This window comes from Stenella coeruleoalba (genome assembly GCF_951394435.1).
Source record: "Stenella coeruleoalba genome assembly, chromosome: 4".
Taxonomy (NCBI): domain Eukaryota; kingdom Metazoa; phylum Chordata; class Mammalia; order Artiodactyla; family Delphinidae; genus Stenella; species Stenella coeruleoalba.
In genome coordinates this window covers 80,508,521-80,532,176 of record NC_137149.1, presented here as the reverse complement: position 1 = coordinate 80,532,176, position 23,656 = coordinate 80,508,521, and the positions used below count along the sequence as shown (strand labels likewise).

General features: G+C 36.6%; 1 protein-coding gene across 23 annotated transcripts in view; it reads right to left on the bottom strand.

The window, feature by feature from the left end:
- ADGRL3 (adhesion G protein-coupled receptor L3) overlaps positions 1-23,656 on the bottom strand; it is an 867,440-nt gene that overhangs the window by 91,389 nt on the left and 752,395 nt on the right. For all 23 annotated transcript variants that reach the window (XM_079920009.1, XM_079920003.1, XM_079919994.1 and 20 more), the window contains 2 exons: positions 12,001-12,210; positions 1,723-1,943 (listed from right to left, as the gene is read on the bottom strand). In XM_079920009.1, the coding sequence (XP_079776135.1) occupies positions 1,723-1,943; positions 12,001-12,210 (431 nt within the window). The remainder of the gene's footprint in view (positions 1-1,722; positions 1,944-12,000; positions 12,211-23,656) is intronic.

Below are 23,656 nucleotides of genomic sequence, written 5' to 3'. Positions count from 1 at the left end.
TTCCATAGTGCTCATTTCAGAGCTTTTCAAATCTGTTCTCTCAGTGTGACCTCACCTATTCACTCAAAAATCAGCATCTCCTATTTGATGGAAAAATTCCTCCACTTCCAAATTTATCTTTTCTGTTATTTCCTTCACACCTCAGAAGACAGGGGTCATCTCCTATTTCAAAAACATCCTAGTTTTAGTGGAAATAAGCCTGACTTATTTCATCACATGTCTGCCACTATCTACCTCCATCACCATGGATAAGGCAATTAATTTATCTGGTTCTTGATTTTTTTTCATCTATAAAAATAATGCCTTGGGGCTTCCCTGGTGGTGCAGTGGTTGAGAGTCCGCCTGCCGATGCAGGGGACACGGGTTCGTGCCCCGGTCCGGGAAGATCCCACATGCCGCGGAGCGGCTGGGCCCGTGAGTCATGGCCGCTAAGCCTGCGCGTCCGGAGCCTGTGCTCCGCAATGGGAGAGGCCACAACAGTGAGAGGCCCGGGTACCGCAAAAAAAATAAATAAATAAATAAAATAATAATAATACCTTGGACTAGGTGAATTCTAAGGCCACTTTCAGTACTAAATCAACATTTTTCTCATCTTATGTCTAATCTTATGTCTTTCTATCCCCCTAGGACCTTTTCTTTTCATTCAGCCTATATATATATTTAATACAAATGAGGCATAAGACACTTTCTCTCTACTAATCTCCTCTTACCAACTTGAGTCTTCCCACCCTAGATATTTTGGGACTTCATTTTTAAAAATCCTTCTTCATTACTGTTACCATGAATTAATATTTTCACTATTTCTCAATCAAACTTTTTCAGGCTGTAGATAACACTTGAAGACTCTACTTCGTTGTCACTGACTTATCTCTTCACACTTTCCAATTTGGCTTCTGCTTCCAGCACTTTGCCAAAATAGTTGTTGCAAAGGATAAATGGACAGAGAATACCACCTTGAAACTTTCTTCTCACTTTCCCCATGGTTCTCTTTTAAGGCTCTGGTCATCTCTTTTCTTTATTTTTATTCTCCCTCCTCAATCTATGTTCTAAATGTGAGTATTCATCAGAGATCTATTTTGGTCTTCTTTCTAAACTTTTTCTGTTGAAACTCATTCATTCTCAGGATCCTAACTATTATATTGATGTGGATTACTGAAATATTTTTCACTGAATTTCTTTCCATAAGTATGCTGATCATCTCTATGGGTATGTTTCACCAATTTGAAGGTATGTTGAAAATAAAGGTCATCACTGTACCCCAATAGCCACCTAGGGGAAAAAAGGAAAACACAAGCTGCCCCTGCTCATATGCTCTATCTTTCTGTTAATGATACTTGTTACTTTCTAGTGACTAGAATTGACATGTCAGGAAGAAGAGAAGCCATTAAAGTCATGGACTACACTGTCCTCTGAATACACATCTTTAATACAGCTAGCTCTTCATTTGACAAATGTCTCAACGCTCTGAAAGATATTAAAAGTATCATCCTTTTATAATTACTCAAGGTTGTGATGTAGATGTTCAATCTCAGGAATATTTTTTCTCTCTTTACATCATAACAAAAGTACAAGCCATGAATTGAATTATCTCCATTTGCTTCTACAGTTCTGCTGTTTATTGCTGTGAAGTGATATAAAGACCTTAGCTTCTGAGAAAATGCAAAGTTTCAATTTCAACTAGATTTTAAAAGAGGAAAAAAAGGAAAGAAAACGTAAACTCACACTTTATCTGTTCCATAACTCCTATAGTCTACTGCAGCTGACACAGCCACAATGAGCGCAGGCATCCCATAGCCGACCAGGTAAAAGTATTTCCTTCGTGAATGTTCACTCTCAAAAACCTCCACCAGCATGATATAGAGCTGCACTCCCTCCAGGAACATCCACGTGAAGGCAGCCAAGAAGAAGAAATGTAAGAGAGCAGCAAAAACGGCACAGGCAATCTAGGGAAAGGAACAAATGAGTCAGTCAAATAACTACCAAATGAAATATCAACTGCCATAAAATTAAAATCAATATTTATCAAGACTGCAATAATAAGATAGGTCTGCAAAAAAATAATTGAGACAAGATTCTTAAAATTCAGACATTAAAACCTAATTAAATATAACTTATCTGTGAAAACTCTATTTAACATTTTATTAATAATGGCTATGGATGACAGCAGAGCATTATAATAAGAAAAAAGTATAACATATAGGGAAAAGTTCTAATAAGATTCTATTGATAATTATTACTGAGATTAGTCTAAAGGTTTTAAAATAGATCTCATGAATTTTTTTCTTGGTCATAATCCTGTGTTTATTAACATATTAAGTTCTTCAATGTAAGTGAAAGAGAAACACTAAAATCAAGGAGAATAAAAGCTCTTAAAATAAAAAAATATAATAATTAAAGTGTTTTATAATGAGATTATTAATTCATTATTATTTATTGTTTATTTCTTGCTTGCCTTATTTCAGAAAGGATTTAAGATGACATTGGGAAGTTCATACTGCATAGCTGTAAATGTAAATCTGGTTAAAATAAAGTGTTCCAGAAGTGCTTTCATTCTCTCATTTTTTTGTTATTTTACTAAATGTTGTGCTATACAAGCTTGGTCACAAAAGGCAGCTAGCCCTTACTTTGGCATATTTTCTAAGGTACTATAAGTTTCAGTTGACCATATATTAATTATCTTATGTCAGTTCCTGAAATTCTCACTCCTTTGGAGGGGAGGCCTTCATTTTTTATAAGAAGTCTTAACTAAACTCTACAGTTCCTACTAGAAAAGGCAACAAATTTATAGAAATTAACTCATTAGTATGGATTCAATGGCGAGTATGATCCTTGAGAAACGAGACAAAGGGCAGGTCTATTTCCTTGGATTAGAGAGATGATGATGAAGGGGAGATGAGGCAATCAAGTGTCAAAGGGGCTAGAAAGAGAAAGTAGAGCCTGACTGCCACATAACAGGCAGGAAGAGAACACATATACAGCAATAAGAGTAAAGACAAGTTGGGCTGAGCTGCACTCAACCCAAATTTTTGATACCAATCATTGTCCTTTATGCTACATGTCAGAAGTTTTGTGCAGTATGCAACACTTGGAGAAGTTTATCATACCATATGTAACATCAAGAAGCAAAAATAAGAATAAGGTTTCTAAATGAAAAGAAATCACAGAGCATTTGAATTGAAGGTTAAAAAGAGAATGAAATGATTTCTTCTTGGGAAATAACATCGTTTTCCATTTCTTGCTTTGTAGAGTTAGAACTTCAACTATTAATTTTTGTTATCAGAAGGCTTTACGTTTTTGGAGAAAGAATGTGTACTTTGATTGCTTATTCATCTGTATGCATTTATGGGAAAAACTGTCACATTTGTATATGATAACCAGTTAAAAGTATAATCACTATAATTGTACCCTTCACAGCCATTAATCATGAATGTGTAATCACAAACATGAATCCAACTGCATTTTCATTGTAAAATACTGTATACATATGGACACATACCAGAGAACAGCATTAAATGAATGAATTATTTATTATGCCTACAAGTCTTCTAAAAAATGAGAATTTTCATTTGCAGTTTTACTCATGAGAACCAACTTGCGTTATGTGCATAAATCTTAAGTTAGTAGAAAGGGCCTCACAAAAATTACAAATGTGCATAAAGTCTGTTTACTATATTAGATATTGTCTGTTGATCATATTTTCTGTTTGGGTTTATCAAGAACAGTTGGCTAGTGCTATTCATTTTTTCCTATTTCTTTCCTACCCTCCTTCCTTTCCTCCCTCACTCTCTCCCTCCCTCTCTCCCCATCTCTCTCCCTCCTTCCCTTCCTTTCTTGATATGGCTAAACGTGGTTAGTAGTAAAGTATGAAGTTAGCACTTAAAGATGTAAACAGAATTTAAGAAAATATAAAGTGTAAAACAAAATTTGGGAAGAGTATATAAATTATAAAAATGACATTGAGTTTGAACTATTTTCCAAAACAGGTCCATTAGAAAAACTCATGTTAGGAGACTTTCAAGATGGCGGAGGAGTAAGACGTGGAGATCACCTTCCTCCCCACAAATACAGCAGAAATAGATCTACATGTGGAACAACTCCTACAGAATGCCTACTGAATGCTGGCAGAAGACCTCAGACTTCCCACAAGGCAAGAAACTTCCCACATACCTGGGTAGGGTAAAAGAAAAAAGAAAAAACAGAGACAAAAGGATAGGGATAGGACCTGCACCTCTGGGAGGGAGCTGTGAAGGAGGAAAAGTTTCCACACACTAGGAAGCCCCTTCGCGGGTGGAGACTGCGGGTGGCGGAGGGGGGAAGCTTCGGAGCCGTGGAGGAGAGCACAGCAACAGGGGTGTGGAGGGCAAAGCGGAGAGATTCCTGCACAGAGGATTGCTGCCAACCAGCACTCACAAGCCTGAGAGGCCTGTCTGCTCACCCGCTGCGGTGGGTGGGGGCTGGGAGCTGAGCCTCGGGCTTTGCAGGTCAGATCCCAGGGAGAGGACTGGGGTTGGCTGCATGAACAGGGCCTGAAGGGGGCTAGTGCACCACACCTAGGCTGGAGGGAGTCTGGGAAAAAGTTTGGAACTGCCTAAGAGGCAAGAGACCATTGTTTCAGGGTGCTCAAGGAGAAGGGATTCAGAGCACCACTTAAACAAGCTCTAGAGACTGTCGTGAGCTGCAGCTACCAGCACGGATCCCAGAGACGGGCATGAAACACTAAGGCTGCTCCTGCAGCCATCAAGAAGCCTATGTGCAAGAACAGGTCACTATCCACACCTCCCCTCCCAGGAGCCACTACCAGAGTCCCATGAAACAGGGAAAACTTCCCCAGGAGAACACATGGCACGCCTCAGGCTGTTGCAACATCATTCCAGGCTCTGTCACCTCAGGCTCGCCCCACATTCCGTACCTCTGCTCTGCCCAGCCTGAGTGAGCCAGAGCCCCCTAATCAGCTGCTCCTTTAACCCCGTCCTGTGGGTGCTAAGAACAGATGCCCTCAGGCAACTTATATGCAGAGGCGGGGCCAAATCCAAAGCTGAACCCCAGGAGCTGTGCGAACAAAGAAGAGAAAAGGAAATCTCTCCCAGCAGCCTCAGGAGAAGCAGATTAAATCTTCACAATCAACTTGATGTACCCTGCATCTGTGGAATACGTGAATAGACAACGAATCATCACAAAACTGAGGCAGTGGACTTTGGGAGCAACTGTAGACTTGGGTTTTGCTTTCTGCATCTAATTTGTTTCTGGTTTTATGTTTATCTTAGTTTAGTATTTAGAGTTTATTATCATTGGTAGATTTGTTTATTGATTTGGTTGCTTTCTTCCTTTTTTTAATATATAGATTTTTTTTTCCTTTTTCTCTTTTTGTGAGCGTGTATGTGTATGCTTTTTTGTGTGATATTGTCTGTACAGCTTTGCTTTTACCATTGTCCTAGGGTTCCGTCTGTCCGTTTTTTTGTTTATTGTTTGTTTTTCTTTTTCTTTTTTTTAAGTATAGTTTTTAGTGCTTGTTATCACGGGTGGATTTGTTTTTTGGTTTGGTTGCTCTCTTCCTTCTTTCTTTCTTTTTTTTATTACCTTTTAATTTTTTTATTTTTAATAATTATTTTTATTTTAATAACGTTATTTTATTTTATTTTATTTATTTATTTTACTCCCTTTTCTTTTGAGTCGTGTGGCTGACAGGGTCTTGGTGCTCTGGCCGGGTGTCACACCTGGGCCTCTGAGGTGGGAGAGCTGACTTCAGCACATTGGTCCACCAGAGACTTCCCGGCTCCATGTAATATCAAAAGGCAAAAATCTCCCAGAGATCTCTATCTCAATGCTAAGACCCAGATCCACTCAACAACCAGCAAGCTACAGTGCTGGATACTCTATGCCAAACAACTAGCAACACAACCCCACACATTAGCAGAGAGGCTGCCGAAAATCATAATAAGGTCACAGACACCCCAAAACACACCACCAGATGAGGTTCTGCCCATCAGAAAGACAAGATCCAGCCTCATCCACTAGAACACAGGCACTAGTCTCCTCCAACAGGAAGTCTACACAACCCACTGAACTAACCCAGACCACTGGGGGCAGACACCAAAAACAACAGGAACTACGAACCTGCAGTTTGCAAAAAGGAGACCCCAAACACATTAATTAAGCAAAATGAGAAGACAGAGAAATATGCAGCAGATAAAGAGGCAAGGTAAAAACTCACCAGACCAAACAAATGAAGAGGAAATAGGCAGTCTACCTGAAAAAGAATTCAGAGTAATGCTAGTAAAAATGATCTGAAATCTTGGAAAAAGAATGGAGAAAATACAAGAAACGTTTAACAAGGACCTGAAAGAACTAAAGGGCAAACAAACAATGATCAACAACACAATAAATGAAATTAAAAATTCTCTAGAAGGAATCAATAGCAGAATAACTGAGGCAGAAGAACTGATAAGCACCCTGGAAGATAAAATAGTGGAAATGACTACTGCAGAGCAGAATAAAGAAAAAAGAATGAACAGAATTAAGGACAGTCTTAGACAACTCTGGGACAACATTAAATGCACCAACATTCAAATTTTAGGGGTCCCAGAAGAAGAAGAGAAAAAGAAAGGGACTGAGAAAATATTTGAAGAGATTATAGTTGAAAACTTCCTTAATATGGGAAATGAAATAGTCAGTCAATGCCAGGAAGTGCAGAGAGTCCCATACATGATAAACCCAAAGAGAAACAAGCCAAGACCCATATTAATCAAACTATCAAAAATTAAATACAAAGAAAAAATATTAAAAGCAGCAAGGGAAAAACAACAAATAACACACAAGGGAATCCCCATAAGGTTAACAGCTGAAACTCTTCAATCCAGAAGGGAGTGGCAGGATATATTTAAAGCGATAAAAGGGAAAAACCTACAACCAAGATTACTCTACCCAGCAAGAATCTCATTCAGATTCAATGGAGAAATTAAAACCTTTACAGACAAGCAAAAGCTAAGAGAATTCAGCACCACTAAACCACCAACAAATGCTAAAGGAACTTCTCTAGGCGGGAAATGCAAGAGAAGGAAAAGACGTACAATAATAAACACAAAATAATTAAGAAAATGGTAATAGGACATACATATCAATAATTAACTTAAATGTAAATGGATTAAATGCTCCAACCAAAATACATAGACTGGCTGAACGGATACAAAAGCAAGACCGATATATATGCTGTCTACAAGACACCCACTTTAGACCTAGGGACACTTAGCGACTGAAAGTGAGGTATGGAAAAATATATTCCATGCAAATGGAAATCAAAAGAAAGCTGGAATAGCAATTCTCATATCAGAAAAAATAGACTTTAAAACAAAGACTATTACAAGAGACAAAGAAGGATACTACATAATGATCAAAGGATCAATCCAAGAAGATATAACAATTATAAATATTTTTGCACCCAACATAGGAGCACCTCAATAAATAAGGCAAATGCTAACAGCCATAAAAGGGGAAATTGACAGTAACACAATCATAGTACGGGACTTTAACACCCCACTTTTACCTATGGACAGATCATCCAAAATGAAAATAAATAAGGAAACACAAGCTCTAAATGATATATTAAACAAGATGGACTTAATTGATATTTATAGGACATTTCACACAAAAACAACAGAATACACTTTCTTCTCAAATGCTCATGGGACATTCTCCAGGATAGATCATATCTTGGATCACAAAAAAGCCTTGGTAAATTTAAGAAAATTGAAATCGTATCAAGTATCTTTTCTGACCACAAAGCTATGAGACTATATATCAATTACAGGAAAAAAATCTATAAAAAATACAAACACATGGAGGCTAAAAAATACACTACTTAATAACCAAGAGATCACTGAAGAAATCAAAGAGGAAATCAAAAAATACCTAGAAACAATAACAATGAAAACACAATGACCCAGAACCTATGGGATGCAGCAAAAGCAGTTCTAAGAAGGAAGTTTATAGCAATACAATCCTACCTCAAGAACCAGGAAACATCTCAAATAAACAAACTAAACTTACACCTAAAGCAATTAGAGAAAGAACAAAAAGACCCCAGAGTTAGCAGTAGGAAAGAAATCATAAAATCAGATCAGAAATAAGTGAATAAGAAATGAAGGGAACAGTAGCAAAGATCAATAAAACTAAAAGCTGGTTCTTTGAGAAGATAAACAAAATTGATAAACCATTAACCAGACTCATCAAGAAAAAAAGGGAGAAGACTCAAATCAGTAGAATTAGAAATGAAAAAGGAGAAGTAGCAACTGACACTGCAGAAATACAAAAGATCATGAGAGATTACTACAAGCAACTCTATGCCAATAAAATGGACAACCTGGAAGAAATAGACAAATTCTGAGAATGGCACAACCTTCTGAGACTGAACCAGGAAGAGATAGATAGTATAAACAGACCAATCACAAGCACTGAAATTGAGACTGTGATTAAAAATCTTCCAACAAACAAAAGCCCAGGACATGATGGCTCTACAGGCAAATTCTATCAAACATTTAGAGAAGAGCTAACACCTATCGTTCTCAAACTCTTCCAAAATATAGCAGAGGGAGGAACACTCTCAAACACATTCTATGAGGCCACCGTCACCCTGATACCAAAACCAAACAAAGATGTCACAAACAAAGAAAACTACAGGCCAATATCACTGATGAACATGGATGCAAAAATCCTCAACAAAATACTAGCAAACAGAATCCAGCAGTATATTAAAGTGTTCTACACCATGATCAAGTGGGGTTTATACCAGGAACACAAGGATTCTTCAATATTAGCAAATCAATCAGTGTGATAAACCATATTAACAAATTGAAGGGAAAAACCGTATGATCATCTCAATAGATGGAGAAAAAGCTTATGACAAAATTCAAAACCCATTTATGATAAAAACTCTCCAGAAAGTAGGCATAGAAGGAACCTACCACAAGATAATTAAGGCCATATATGACAAACCCACAGCAAACTCTCCAGAAAGTAGGCATAGAGGGAACCTACCTCAACAAATTAAGGCCATATATGACAAACCCACAGCAAACATTGTTTTCAATGGTGAAAAATTGAAACCATTTCCACTAAGATCAGGAACAAGACAAGGTTGTCCACTCTCACCACTATTATTCAACATAGTTTTGGAAGATTTAGCCGCAGCAATCAGAGATGAAAAAGAAATAAAAGGAATCCAAATCAGAAAAGAAGAAGTAAAGCTGTCACTGTTTGCAGATGACAAAATCCTATTCATAGAGAATTCGAAAGATGCTACCAGAAAACTACTAGAGCTAATCAATGAATTTGGTAAAGTAGCAGGTTACAAAATTAATGCACAGAAATCTCGTGCACTCCTATACACTAATAATGAAAAATCTGAATGAGAAATGAAGGAAACACTCTAATTTACCATTGCAATAAAAAGAATAAAATACCTAGGAATAAAGCTACCTAAGGAGACAAAAGACCTCTATGCAGAAAACTATGAGACACCGATGAAAGAAATTGAAGATGATACAAAGAGATGGAGAAATATACCATGTTCTTGGATTGGAAGAATCAACATTGTGAAAATGACTATACTATCCAAAGCAATCTACAGATTCAATGGAATCCCTATCAAACTACCAAGGGCACTTTTCACAGAACTAGAACAAAAATTTCACAATTTGTATGGAAACACAAAAGACCCCGAATAGCCAAAGCAATCTTGAGAAAGAAAAACAGAGCTGGAGGAATCAGGCTCCTGGACTTCAGACTATGCTACAAAGCTACAGTAATCAAGACTGTACAGTATGGGCACAAAAATAGACACATAGATCAATAGAACAGGATAGAAATCCCAGAGATAAACCCATGCACATATGGTCAGCTTATTTTTGATAAAGGAGGCAAGAATATACAATGGAGAAAAGACATCCTCTTCAATAAGTGGTGCTGGGAAAACTGGACAGCTACATGTAAAAGAATGAAATTAGAACATTCTGTAACACCATACACAAAAATAAACTCAAAATGGATTAAAGACCTGAACGTAAGGTCAGACACTATAAAAGTCTTCGAGGAAAACATAGGCAAATCACTCTATGACATAAATCACAGCAAGATCCTTTTTGACCAACCTCCTAGAGAAATGGAAATAAAAAACAAAAATAAACAAATGGGACCTAATGAAACTTAAAAGCTTTTGCACAGCAAAGGAAACCATAAGCAAGACGAAAAGACAAACTTTAGAATGGGAGAAAATATTTGCAAACGAAGCAACTGACAAAGGATTAATCTCCAAATATACAAGCAGCTCATGCATCTCAATATCAAAAAAACAAACAGGGCTTCCCTGGTGGTGCGGTGGTTGGGAGTCCGCCTGCCAATGCAGGGGACACGGGTTCGTGCACCGGTCCAGAAAGATCCCACATGCCGCAGAGCGGCTGGGCCCGTGAGCCATGGCCGCTGAGCCTGCACGCCTGGAGTCTGTGCTCCGCAACGGGAGAGGCCACATCAGTGAGAGGCCTGCGTACCGCAAAAAAAAGAAAAAAACAAAACAAAACAAACAACCCAATCCAAAAATGGGCAAAAGACCTAAATAGACGTATCTGCAAAGAAGATATACAGATTGACAACAAACACATGAAAGGATGCTCACCATCACTAATCATTAGAGAAATGCAAATCAAAACTACAATTAGGTATCACCTCACAGCAGTCAGAATGGCCATCACCAAAACATCTGGAAATAATAAATGTTGGAGAGGGTGTGGAGGAAAGGGAACCCTCTTGCACTAATGGTGGGAATATAAATTGATACAGCCACTATGGAGAACAGTATGGAAGTTCCTTAAAAAAAACTAAAAATAGAACTACCATGTGACCCAGCAATCCCACTACTGGCATATACCCTGAGAAAACCATAATTCAAAAAGTGTCATGCTCATTGCAGCTCTATTTACAATAGACAGGACATGGAAACAATCTAAGTGTCCCTTGACAGATGAATGGATAAAGAAGATGTGGCACATATATACAAAGGAATATTACTCAGCCATAAAAAGAAATGAAATTGAGTTATCTGTAATGAGGTGGATGGACCTAGAGTCTGTCATACAGAGTGAAGTAAGTCAGAAGGAAAAACAAATACCATATGTTAACACATGTATATGGAATCTAAAAAAAAAAAAAAAAGCTTCTGAATAACTTAGGGGTAGGACAGGAATAAAGATGCAGACATAGAGAATGGACTTGAGGACACAGGGAGGGGGAAGGATAATCTGGGACAAAGTGAGAAAGTGGCATGGACTTATATATACTACCAAATGTAAAACAGATAGCTAGTGGGATGCAGCCGCATATCACAAGGAGATCAGCTCAGTGCTTTGTGACCACCTAGAGGGGTGGGATAGGGAGGGTGGGAGGGAGGGAGACGCAAGAGGGAGGAGGTATGGGGATATATGTATATGTATAGCTGATTTACTTTGTTATAAAGCAGAAACTAACACACCATTGTAAAGTAATTATACTCCAATAAAGATGTTAAAAAAAAGGTTAAAAAAAAACCCAACTAATGTTAGACATGCAGTTTTCAATATAATTTCCAGTGTTTTTTTTAAAAATATATATATTATAAATTTCAAAAAATAACAATTACATGTTAGAAAAGATACTCCTCCATTCCCCAAATGATTTAAGTTTTCTCAATATTCAGCTTTGTGATTAAAAAAATTAAAGAAAAATACTAATGAAGAAACACAGTTGTTTAGAAAGGCAAGTTTTTGAACAGAATTTCTGAAGAAATGTACATTACATCCATATATTCACTGCATCTTTATGGCAATGGATATGAAAAAGGGAATACCGAATAAGATCTCAAAATTAGTAACTATCTTAGACAACTGGAAGAGAGGATACTTTCAAACAAGAATATTTTGTGTATTGGAAAGCTGGAAGTGGAGAAATTCTTTTCTAATACCAAAATAAATTGCTTACTGGTTGATCTGTTCGGTTGATCCCAATCAAGAAGAGCAGTTCTGCTACAAAAAGGCTGATGCAGAGGTTCTTATGGATGGTGTTACGGTCACTCTGGAGCCCACGGAAAAAGCAAAATGTGAAGATGCAAATCAGGAGACAAACAAGGGACAGCAAAATTCCAACCCATGTGATCACATCCAGAAGAAGGTCATGGACCGCATCACTGTGCTGGAAACACAATAGAAAAGGCATAAGTTGCAATTATGCATAACCAATTACAAAGTTTATAAGGGCCTGGTTCTATGAAGCATGATTTTAATAATGTACTAAATATCCTCCACACATGCAATGAATAAGATAACTTAATTATTTGGGTTTTCTAATCCACAAGTAAAGCATGTTATCTTTTCTGTGAGGTGTAAATCAGTTTGTCAATAGTGTTTGCACCTTTCTTAGCTATGCACATTTTCAGTTGCACATTTTCAACTATGTACATTTTCAGTTGAAGCATATCAACTTAATTCTGGCCAAAGATTTCAAGGTAAAGCTTTTCGTTTTTCTACCCCACATCACATTTTTAGGTTAATATTTTTACAACTCTTGCTAGGGAATACTCTATATAAAAATTAAATTATACACTTAGGAAAGTGGTATCACAACTGAAATTTATTTGAATCTCTGAAGAATTTTTATTAAAAAAATACAATTCCTCTGTCCTATAAATCCTTTATCAGAATTTCGAAGGTTGAGTTCATAAAAGTTGTAATTTTATAAAGATCCCCAGTTAATTCTGACGGACAGCCACATATGTGTACCATTTATTTAGTGGAAAATCTAAAAGAATGAGGATAGTCACTGGATTTATATTCATATTGAATGGCTTAAGGAGATCAAGAAGTTTGATCACTGAAAGGTTTTGCATGAATAGAACCTGTTATACACAGATGGAAAATAAGTATTCAGAATTACTATACCCGATAGCAGCCCAAAAGAGATAGTAGAGCCATGAAAAAGAATACGTTCATGAAAACTTCCGCATTGAAACTACATTATGTGTCTCTGTTACAGTCCTGTGAGTTCCATACCTGCCACGTTCCTTGGTTTGTCCACTATCTCATTTCTGTCTTTGTTCTAAGATTCAAAACTCCATTTCCACTGTATGATAGTTTGCCTCCGTCGAAACCACTTTTGTGAAGCTTAGAATGTATGGTAGCCCAACACATCGGTATGCCAACATGTTGGAGCAGAATCGAGAAACTGTCTATGACTGTCAATTCCTCTTTTCTTCCTAGGTTTCTTGAAAATTCTTAAAGACCTAACTTCCAACAGTAGGGGAATACATAAATAATGGTTGATATTTATGGAATGATATTCAAAAAAGGAGTAGAAAATCAGTGTTCTAGATTTATAGTCACAAACATAGATACTTCTCAAAAATCTAATATTACGTTTAAAAAAATGCAAGTGGCAAAAGTATCTATACAGTATGATATCATTTATGTAAAAATTTAAATGACACAAATCAATGACATTGATTTTTATGGATATATGCATAAGTAGTGAAAGCATAACATGTGCATGGGAAATTTTTGAGTTGAAAACAAAGATATGTGTTTCTAATTGACATCTTTTTCAACTGTATAGATCATACACATTGATTTTTGTTTTAGGATGGAAGTTACTACATTTAGTTGTCTCCCACATTGTTAGCTCACCTTAAAAAATTAATAAATATCCAGGTTTTCTATTTTTATTCAAACTTTGTACCTTTATGTTTTATATAAACTTCATACAAAGATTATTCTGAATGTGGAAATTCTCCTTACAAGTGAACCACCATGCTGTAACCTGAATCACAGCACTTCGCATATTGCTAGATACAACTTCACAGTTGTTATCTGATAAAGAACTCTGCTAGGACACTGCCAATGAAACAGTTTCAAACTATTCCTGCATAACTCTAGATGTATTTCTCAGAAGGAGCTCAAATCATGAAAGAAAACCACATGAAATTTTGCTTTAACTGCTTTGTTCTCCAGGGGACACTGCTAAAGTAGTGTTGGGTCTCTGATAGCTTAAATTACTTTTACTATCGGAAAGTGGAGAGTGGTTAGTGCTACCCGGTTCCCTGAACAGAGAGCTATTTGCTCTCTTCTTTGACTCAAAGGAAAGATGCTGTAATTGAGTATCAAGCACCAGCGTTCAGCACAGCAGTCTTCCATAATGGCAGGTATAATACATTCTCAAATATATCCTAAAGACCTAAAACACTAAAAAAGAAAGAAAAAAAAGAAACCAAATAACTCCAGCTTTTCCTGGGTAGTTGCATTATTAGAAATGTATTGACTTTACTCAGTGCCTTTGTAGGTCTTTCAAAAACCCCATGCAGAGTTATTAAGAGAAGAATACCAAATGTCAAAATAACAGTACAAAAAGTACATAACGTTCAAAGAGAGAACAAAAAAGTCTAGCAATTAATTAGCAATCATCTTTCGGGTATTACTGTCTAGTTCAGAAAACATAAACACGAACCACCTTATATGTATTATACTGTGATCAAATGTAACTCACCACTTGAATTTTATCAGTAAGATGAAAGAAAAAGAACAATGAACATTAAATGTGAACAAGACCTATGAGTTTAGCCTTCTTTATAGTAGTCTGTCATAACAGAACTTTCAGGAGGCCAAACCATGATAAAAACCAACCCCCCTTCAAGAGGATGGTCAATTGAATAAAACTCCTAGGTATAGTTGTTTTTTTTTTTGCGGTACACGGGCCTCTCACTGTTGTGGCCTCTCCCATTGCAGAGCACGGGCTCCAGACGTGCGGGCTCAGCGGCCATGGCTCACTGGCCCAGCCGCTCCTCGACATGTGGGATTCTCCCGGACCGGGGCACGAACCTGCATCCCCTGCATCAGCAGGTGGACTCCCAACCACTGTGCCACCAGGGAAGCCCTCCTAGGTAGAGTTTTAACAATGTGATAATGGAGCAAGTATTCCTATTTCCAAGGTTCCACGTTTTGAGTACTCTATAACTCAATCACCCCTGACATGAACTATATACCATTATGTGACTTGAGATCTTATTAGTCTTATATCTTATTATTATATCCTAGCACTTAGTATTGGGCTTGACACATAAAAAATGATGAATAGGGCTTCCCTGGTGGCGCAGTGGTTGAGAGTCTGCCTGCCGATGCAGGGGACAGGGGTTCATGCCCCCGTCCGGGAAGATCCCACATGCCGCGGAGCGGCTGCGCCCGTGAGCCATGGCCGCTGAGCCTGCGCGTCCGGAGCCTGTGCTCCACAACGGGAGAGGCCACAACAGTCAGAGGCCTGCGTACTGCCCCCCCCCCAAAAAAAGATGAATAAATACTTGTTTTTGAATGGTTGTAATAACACTATTCCACTTAAACCAAATGTCTAAGAGCTGAACCCTCTTACATCAGTATAGTTTTAGTATCCATTTAATCCCCACTGGATTTTAAGAAGTATCAATATCAAATATTACATGTTCAAAACTGAGCCCCTTCTTATCCTGTTTCTCCCTCCGCTCCCACCCCCCACTCCCAAATCTACCCTTCCTTCTGTTTTCCTCATTTCAGTAAACAACAACTTCATTCTTTGAAGTGTTCTGGCCAAGAACTTAAGAGTCATATTGATTCCTCTTTTTCACACATTACTCTTAATCCATCAAGAAATCTTGTAGCTCCTGTCTTCTATCTGACAGCTGCTCCTCACCTCAATTGCACTAAATTGGTTAGAGGTACCTGATTTTTTTTTTTTTTTTTTTTTTTTTTTTTGCGGTATGCGGGCCTCTCACTGCTGTGGCCTCTCCCGTTGCGGAGCACAGGCTCCGGACACGCAGGCTCAGCGGCCATGGCTCACGGGCCTAGCCGCTCCGCGGCATGTGGGATCCTCCCGGACCGGGGCACGAACCCGTGTCCCCTGCATCGGCAGGCGGACTCTCAACCACTGCGCCACCACGGAAGCCCCACCTGATTTTTTTTTAAACAGCCTCCTAAATGATCTCCCTACTTTGACCCTCATCCATCCACCTTTCCTCTCTGTTCAACAACATGGAGAGATTCTCTTTAAGTACAAGCCAGATAATAAGATTCATTGATGGAGGCATCCAATGTCTCCTACCTCAATAAAAGTAAAAACCAAAGTCTTTACAAAGGTCTACAATGTCCTATAAGATCTGCACTCTTGTGAAACATTTCCTATTCTCCCCTTCATTCAGTTCACTCTACCCCAGTTGGCCTCCTCTAGCCTTTGAATACATCCAGCACATTCCAGCCTCAGAGACTTTGTACTTCATGTTCCCTTGGTCTGGAATTCTCTTCCAATAAACAGCTGTGTGACTTACTTGCTAACTTCCTTCAGTTCTTCATTCAAATGTCACCTTCTCACAGAGTTTTTCTGAATCACCTCATCTAAAATTGCAAACATCATTTACCCACTCTGACTCTCTATTGCTTTTCCTGAATTTTTTTTCCTCTTAACATTTACCTAGACTATATATTTTATTAATATATCTTATTTATGTTTTCTACATAAACAAGAAATATTAATAAAGTACATAGCCTAGAATCTATTGTATAGCACAAGGAACTCTACTCAATACTGTGTAATGGCCTATATGGGAAAAGAATCTAAAAAAGAGAGGATATATGTATACGTATAACTGATTCACTTTAATGTATCCCTGAAACTAACACAACATTGTAAATCAACTGTACTCCAATTAGAAAAAAAAAAAATTTCTTGTTCATCATCTGTGGCCTTTACTAGAAAGTACACTGCAAGAGAATAAGTTGTTTAATCACCAATGTATCCCCAGGTCCTAGAAAGCTGCCTCCCATAGAGTGGATGCACAATTAATGTGTGAACTGAATAAATGAATCTCTCTTTAATTACCCCCCCTTCTGCAATGAATTTAGATTATAAACTAAAAGTTGTATCATGCTGCCCATTGCAACCTTTGGGGTTCTTTGGTTCATAAACTACCTGCTCTAAAATCTTGAGTAAAAGATAAAGAAAATTAAAGCTGGAGAATGAGAAGCTCATTACACCATAATATCTTAAAATGTGTGGAAGTAAGAGGACTGCAGAGTAAGTATGATTAGAGTCTGAAGATGTGGATTTAACCTTGTCACTCCAATTTTGCAATTGGACAACTTTAACAACTACTTACCCTTTAAAGTATCAGACACTTCATACATATAGAGATAAAGCAGATTCACTTTATCGTATACCTGAAACTAACATGATATTGTAAATCAGTTATACACCAATAAAAATTAGAAAAATAAAGAATCAAAAACTTCAAGGAAATTAATTTCTTAAAGAAGATGGGGAGCTCTGAGAGAAAATCTACAAGCAGAACGACAGAATGATTCATCAGAATATACTTTGAGGAAATTCATTGACTCTATCCACTCTAGAAAGAAATTTTTATGAAAACAATACTCATTTTTCAGGCTTTCTGTGACGCTTACATTCACATATGAAATGCCAGATATTTTGTAAAAGCTACAGAAAGTTTCTGATTTTTCCTTTTATTTTCACCTCAATGAATCTGCTTTGTCTTATCACTGTGGGGTTACTGAGTAATTCAAATACCACAAAAGGGGTGAGTACCACAATGAAGGAAAAAAAGGTGGCTTAAACAATGATGTTTTGTGAAACTCACTCTGTCAGTATAAAACCCTCAAATATACCAATAGGTACATTTAATGAAACTAAGCCCAAATTCATGGAATACGGAAATGTGACTTCCGCTTCATGATTTAAAAATAACTCAACCTGTGTACACTAAGATCTTCACGTAAATCTTGATATTTCTAACTTTATTGTCCAAAAAGCATCTTGTCAGCAAACAAGATGGAGAAATAGATTTTGAAATGTTTTCCATTTTTACTGCCTAAGTATTTCCAGATATATTGTATATTTCCAGATACACAAACTATATGAATTAATTCTGAACCCCTCTGGATGTTTTTTTATAATTTTAGAAAGTTGCATTTTCCAGACATTGCTTGAACAATCACCCTATAATAATTATTAATTGTGGGCAGTAATTTTCAAGAACCTGTTTTACTTTCTGCATTAAAATGTATTATTTTAACGTTGAGTCGGAGTTGTTAAGGCATAATAATATGATTTTTAAATTGCCTCAAACATATCTTGTTCTGAAATACTTGTAATATAGCTAAATGAGTTTTATTTTTTCCTCTTTGCAAATGTAGGAGCACTCACTTTGCTACCAATGTATCACATCAGCATAAGGCGTTGCTTTGACTCAGGAATTTCACTGAAGCTAGTAGGGTTATGAAAGGCCTATTTTCTGATAAATATGGCAAGAACTCTGTGAAATAAGTTCCTTGCATTGCTCTAACAGATCATCAAACACATAGGTCACCACACGAATGCTTGGGAAAATAAAGGGCTCAATGGTCTGAGGAAATTAGAATTTTTTTTTGCAGTAATAGGATGAAGGTCAAAGTTGAGTAACACAGTAAGAAGAATGATATGATTGCATTTCTTATGATTTTTATAGTAAGTTAGCCAAAATAACTCAGCAATAATTTCCAAATTTGTATCAAGTTGAAAAAAAAAATCAGTCATATATTTTCAAGCTGTAATTGCTGAGAGAGAACCACTGGCAAGTGAAAGCACACAAAACTATTCATATCCAGCTATCCTTTGAATTCAAGAGAACTTATTCAGAATATCTCTTTGGTTTCAGAAGCACAGCGTTGTATACTCTAAGTTATTTGAAGTTTTCTTGCTTTGAATTGAAAAAAAAAATTTTTAACCTCACCATATTTGGTGAACCAGATTCACAACTACCTTAATAGAGGAAACAGAAAAGGAAATAGTAGAAAATGTGGAAATTAAGTATCTTACAGTAGTTGAGAATTAAATACAGATATAGGTTTTTAAAAAGTAAAGTTGATAAACAAAAAACAATTACTGACCAATTAGAAACTTTTAAAGTAAATGAAGTAATCAAGCAGTAAATAAGAAAAAGATTTTAGGAGTATCTGGGGTGAGGGTAGAAAATGAAGCTGGGAAGATAGAAAATTTCATCTTTAACATTTCTGAGTTAAATACAGTGATGATGATAATGGTGATGATGATAGCTAACACATAACTTTCAAGATATCAGTTTCTTTTAGGAGTGCTTATCTATTTTATTAGGGTTGTCACTTAGTCCTATAAAACACTGTGATGTGATACTATTATTATTTCCAATTTACAGATGAAAAAACTGAAGCACAGATAAGTAATTTACCCCAGATCATTCAACTAGTAATGCAGTAGATATAGTATTAATGGTAACGTGACCAAGTATCCAGGTTCGCTCAGGAATGTCTTAGTTTTAGCATTAAATTTTTCTATCCTGGGAAAATCTTCTCTCAGACATGAAACTATTCCAGAGATCAGAGATGGGTTCAGAAGTTTGAAAGCAAAGTACAAAATCCATATGATAGTCTAGAAAATAGAGGCTGGAAGCAACATTATTTTTAGTATCAAATGTCTGTGGCATTGAATATCCACCTTCCTTAGTGACTCTTGCTGTCCTTTTCCCTGACTACTGATGCTGGAAACCATGATTTGCAGTTCCTAGTAGAGAATCAGACATTGTTGTATTATTCTGAGTGATGAAACCTAAGTATGCAAATTCAGGGCCTTGTGATGCTAAATTTCTCTTTGATTTTGGATTAACTGTTGTGCTTTGTACCAAGATTCTGCTAAATTAATTTTTAACATTGTTACTATTGTGACTGTTTTCTAAGAGTTCATTGATGAAACTGAGAACAATATAATATAATAACATGACAATACTGAAAAGGAATGCTAAACAACTGTGTTATTTTAAAGGCACATGGAAGGATACATGAAGTTAGATTAGAGAGATAACCAAAACAAAGCATACTACACAAAATGTGGAAATGAATTTGGGGCCAGGCATGAGAAGACTGTGAATGTGCGTATGGAAGTTGAATCTCACAAATCTAGGATAAGACAGGCAAGTTTTTGTAGGATAAAAAGTGGGGTTTTTTGTTTTATGTTATTTTTAAACCTCTCCTCAAAAGGTACCAATGTTCAGTTGAAATTAATGGTAGTGGAGTAAGCCTGAGTATTCCAAAAGAATAAACATGTATTATTGCTTTCTTCCCTTTATTTGTCTTTGCACCTGAGTAAAGTTACTTTTCCTGATTCAGAGGTTGCAACTGAAATGTCCTGTGGGTAAACAAAAGGAGAAATTTTGATAACCAATGTTTTGCTTCCTCACAGTGTAGAGCTGATTCTGTCAGATCATGCTTTCTAAAGTATATAGAGTGAAGTGTTGGATCATAGCAACAAAATAATGTTTCCCCCAGCTCTTATGCATTTTGATTTGAAAAATGGAATTTCAAATTGTCTTCTTAATTTCCATAAAGGTTTTGATTAAACTTCAGAAGACACGAAACAAAAGACTGTTGATAACCTTGCCCATATATAAACTAGACTTTGCTCATCTATCTGCATATTTGATGGACAGTGCAAATGTAAATTTGGGAAAATGTCATTCAGCCTATGAACTTCTTACAAAAGAAAATGAACAGTTCTTACCCACTAAATGTGCTGTACACCTTGTAGACAAGGCTGCTAGAAAGGAAGGTGATGTGCTTACCTGCGATAATGAGGTTTCATAATGAAATTATTTGGTCACTTTTCAGTTTCTTCAAAATGTGTAGAAGTACTTAATGAGCCTTTTAACTTTCTAGAAATGGAAGGAGATAGTCTCCTGAGACATGTGCCTTCAAGATGGCTATTACAGGGGCTGGCCATAGACAAGATGTTAAAATACTGACCTGTAAAATCATATTTCCAAAGTGTGGGACAAGAAAAATGTCTTTCTCTAACTTTGAAATATATGACAGATGAGAATGGAGAAAAATATTACAATAAGACACATTTATATGTTTCTCTAAAACTGTTTGATGAGCTCTGAAGAGGCTATAGGGAACCTGGAAAAAGATGAACTTATTCTACCCGAGTTGCATGGACTTCTGCATAGGTTAGAACAAAAAAATCATTACAGTGAAAAACATGATTTATTTTGGGGATTTAAGACTGTTTCCAAAATAAAATGTCATCAGAAAAGGACAGTCATGTTAACAGGACTTTATCATTTCTTTATTAAAACTTTAACTTGCTTGGGATCCAGTCTTTACTTCATAAAGTACAACTATTTCAGTGCTCTAAAACCATTATCCCTGATAGTGTTTAAGCTTATGCTGACATCCAATGTGCTTGGAAATGTTTATAAATCATGAACATTTTGGACATGGACAGCTCATATGATGAATTCACAGATGCAAAAGAACAAATTGACAAACAGTTGGTTTACCAAAACAAGTCTGTACATACAAAGTGGATGGGCATTTCTGGAGATCTGGGAACTAATTGCCACAAGTCTAAAAAGCTACAAAGTAAAGCTATTAATTAAAATCCTAAGTACTCCATGCTGAACACTTTCGTTGAGAAGATATTTATTTTGATGTCATCTATTGGATTGACACCAGGAATCAATGTAATATGGGCTTGATAAAATCAGAACTTCAGGTCAAAGTGAATTTTACTTTTGACTATATTCAGTTTTAACTTTATTTAAAAAAAATGAAAAATACACATAGAAAAAACATATCATAGTTATTTTTATTAAATATAGGTCATATCTGTTTAATTACTTTGTTGTACTAACTTATTTAATTCTCACATTTATAAAATGTGTGATAATATAGCCTGAAATTTTAAATATTCAAGAGAGACTTTTGCTGTATCAGAGGATGGAAAGAAGCATTTTAAAAATATTGTTATAGGTATTCACACTATTAGCACTACTATTAATTAGCATTAAATACTTCTAATTGTCACTTTTATGTAGTAATAACACATAGGTGCATAATTACTTATTGCATGTTAAGTATATTTTTTGATCTGGTAGTGCTGTTTCCTGGTTGGCTCTCTAAAAGGTTGTTCACCCTAACTGATGGCCAAATACTCCATGCTCTTAACAATACTGCTAACAGTGGGGAGGACCACAGATCCTCTCCTATATTTCTTTTGAAGACTCAATTGTACTAAGCCCCTTAGAACTAAACAGAGGTAGGGTTCACGGGTGAAAATTTCCTGATTATCCTTTAAATACAATGATTAAATCCAGTGGTTTTGTTAAAACAAAGTTTGCTGGGGATCATTCAGCAAATTTCCTGATTCTCAGACAAAATGGGTAACTTCATTTAAGATTGTTTTCATTAAAACACACACACACACACACACAATTTTTGAAAGTACTTCTTAAAGGGTTAGGTGAAATGGAATGGGATAGAGGAGCTGAAGTATAAATGAAGGGAAACCATAGAAATGACAGACTTGAATTACTCAGATATGTTTTTTTATTTACTCGTAATTTTTTCTTTTTTTTTTTTTCGGTACGCGGGCCTCTCACTGTTGTGGCCTCTCCCGTTGTGGAGCACAGGCCCTAGACGCGCAGGTTCAGTGGCCATGGCTCACTGGCCCAGCCGCTTCGCGGCATGTGGGATCTTCCCGGACCGGGGCACGAACCCGCGTCCCCTGCATCGGCAGGCGGACTCTCAACCACTGCGCCACCAGGGAAGCCCCTACTATTAGTATTTAAATATCATTCTTCTCATAGAGCCATTTCCTTTGTCATGTAAGGAAAGATAAATTTACCACAATGAGAAAGGTTTTAAAATAGAGACAAATAGAATTAGGCTTAACAGAGAAAGTAATTTTGTATAACTACATTATAAAAACCAAATAAACAGAAACTACACCGAGCCAAAAACATCTAATAAAATTTGGTAGATTCATCCTAACATTGGATGCCTACAGTGTGTCAGGTACTGAATAAAACAGAATGGAAATATAAATATATACACACGTACACACACACATATATCTCATTTTTACTTCATTATTCATATTCATTTGGTTTTCTTAGCTATACCAAATTCAGGGAAAAGAAAAAGGGGATGATGTTTATTAGGCTTTCTTTTTTCCATTCTCATGAATAAGTTTATTGCATTTTAAACAGAGTAGGGGTCTTCCAAATAATAACCCTGGGGACAAATATCCCACAGGCCTCGAGTCAATAGCTTGAGCTAACATTAAATTTTACAAAATTAACAACTTAAAAGTTCCATGACTGGCTTTTTAAATCAGCAAGTAACCAACCATAGAAGATCCTTAAACCATAATGCTTATGCTGTGAGGATACACAAAGGAAACTGGCAGTCCCCTGAATGGTCTATAACAAGGTAGGAAAAATGATTTAGCTCAGCCATATTTTTGTTCACATGCTTTTAAAATCTTACACACAAGTTGACCTTGCTGCCTATCTTAGAAAGCTATAAAACTATTCTGGAAAATCTAGCCTAATTCCTCTAGAGTTCAATAGTTCTCTAGCTTTATTACTTTATTTACTAGACACAGTAGAATGAAATAGGCAGGGAAAAAGAAAAACAATCACAGAAGAGTCTGAATGTTAAAAAAAAAGGGTAAAATTTTACAACCCAGAGCAAATAGACTACAGTTAGTAAACATATCAACTAATTCTTACCAAGAACAGTATAAGCAATTAAGGATA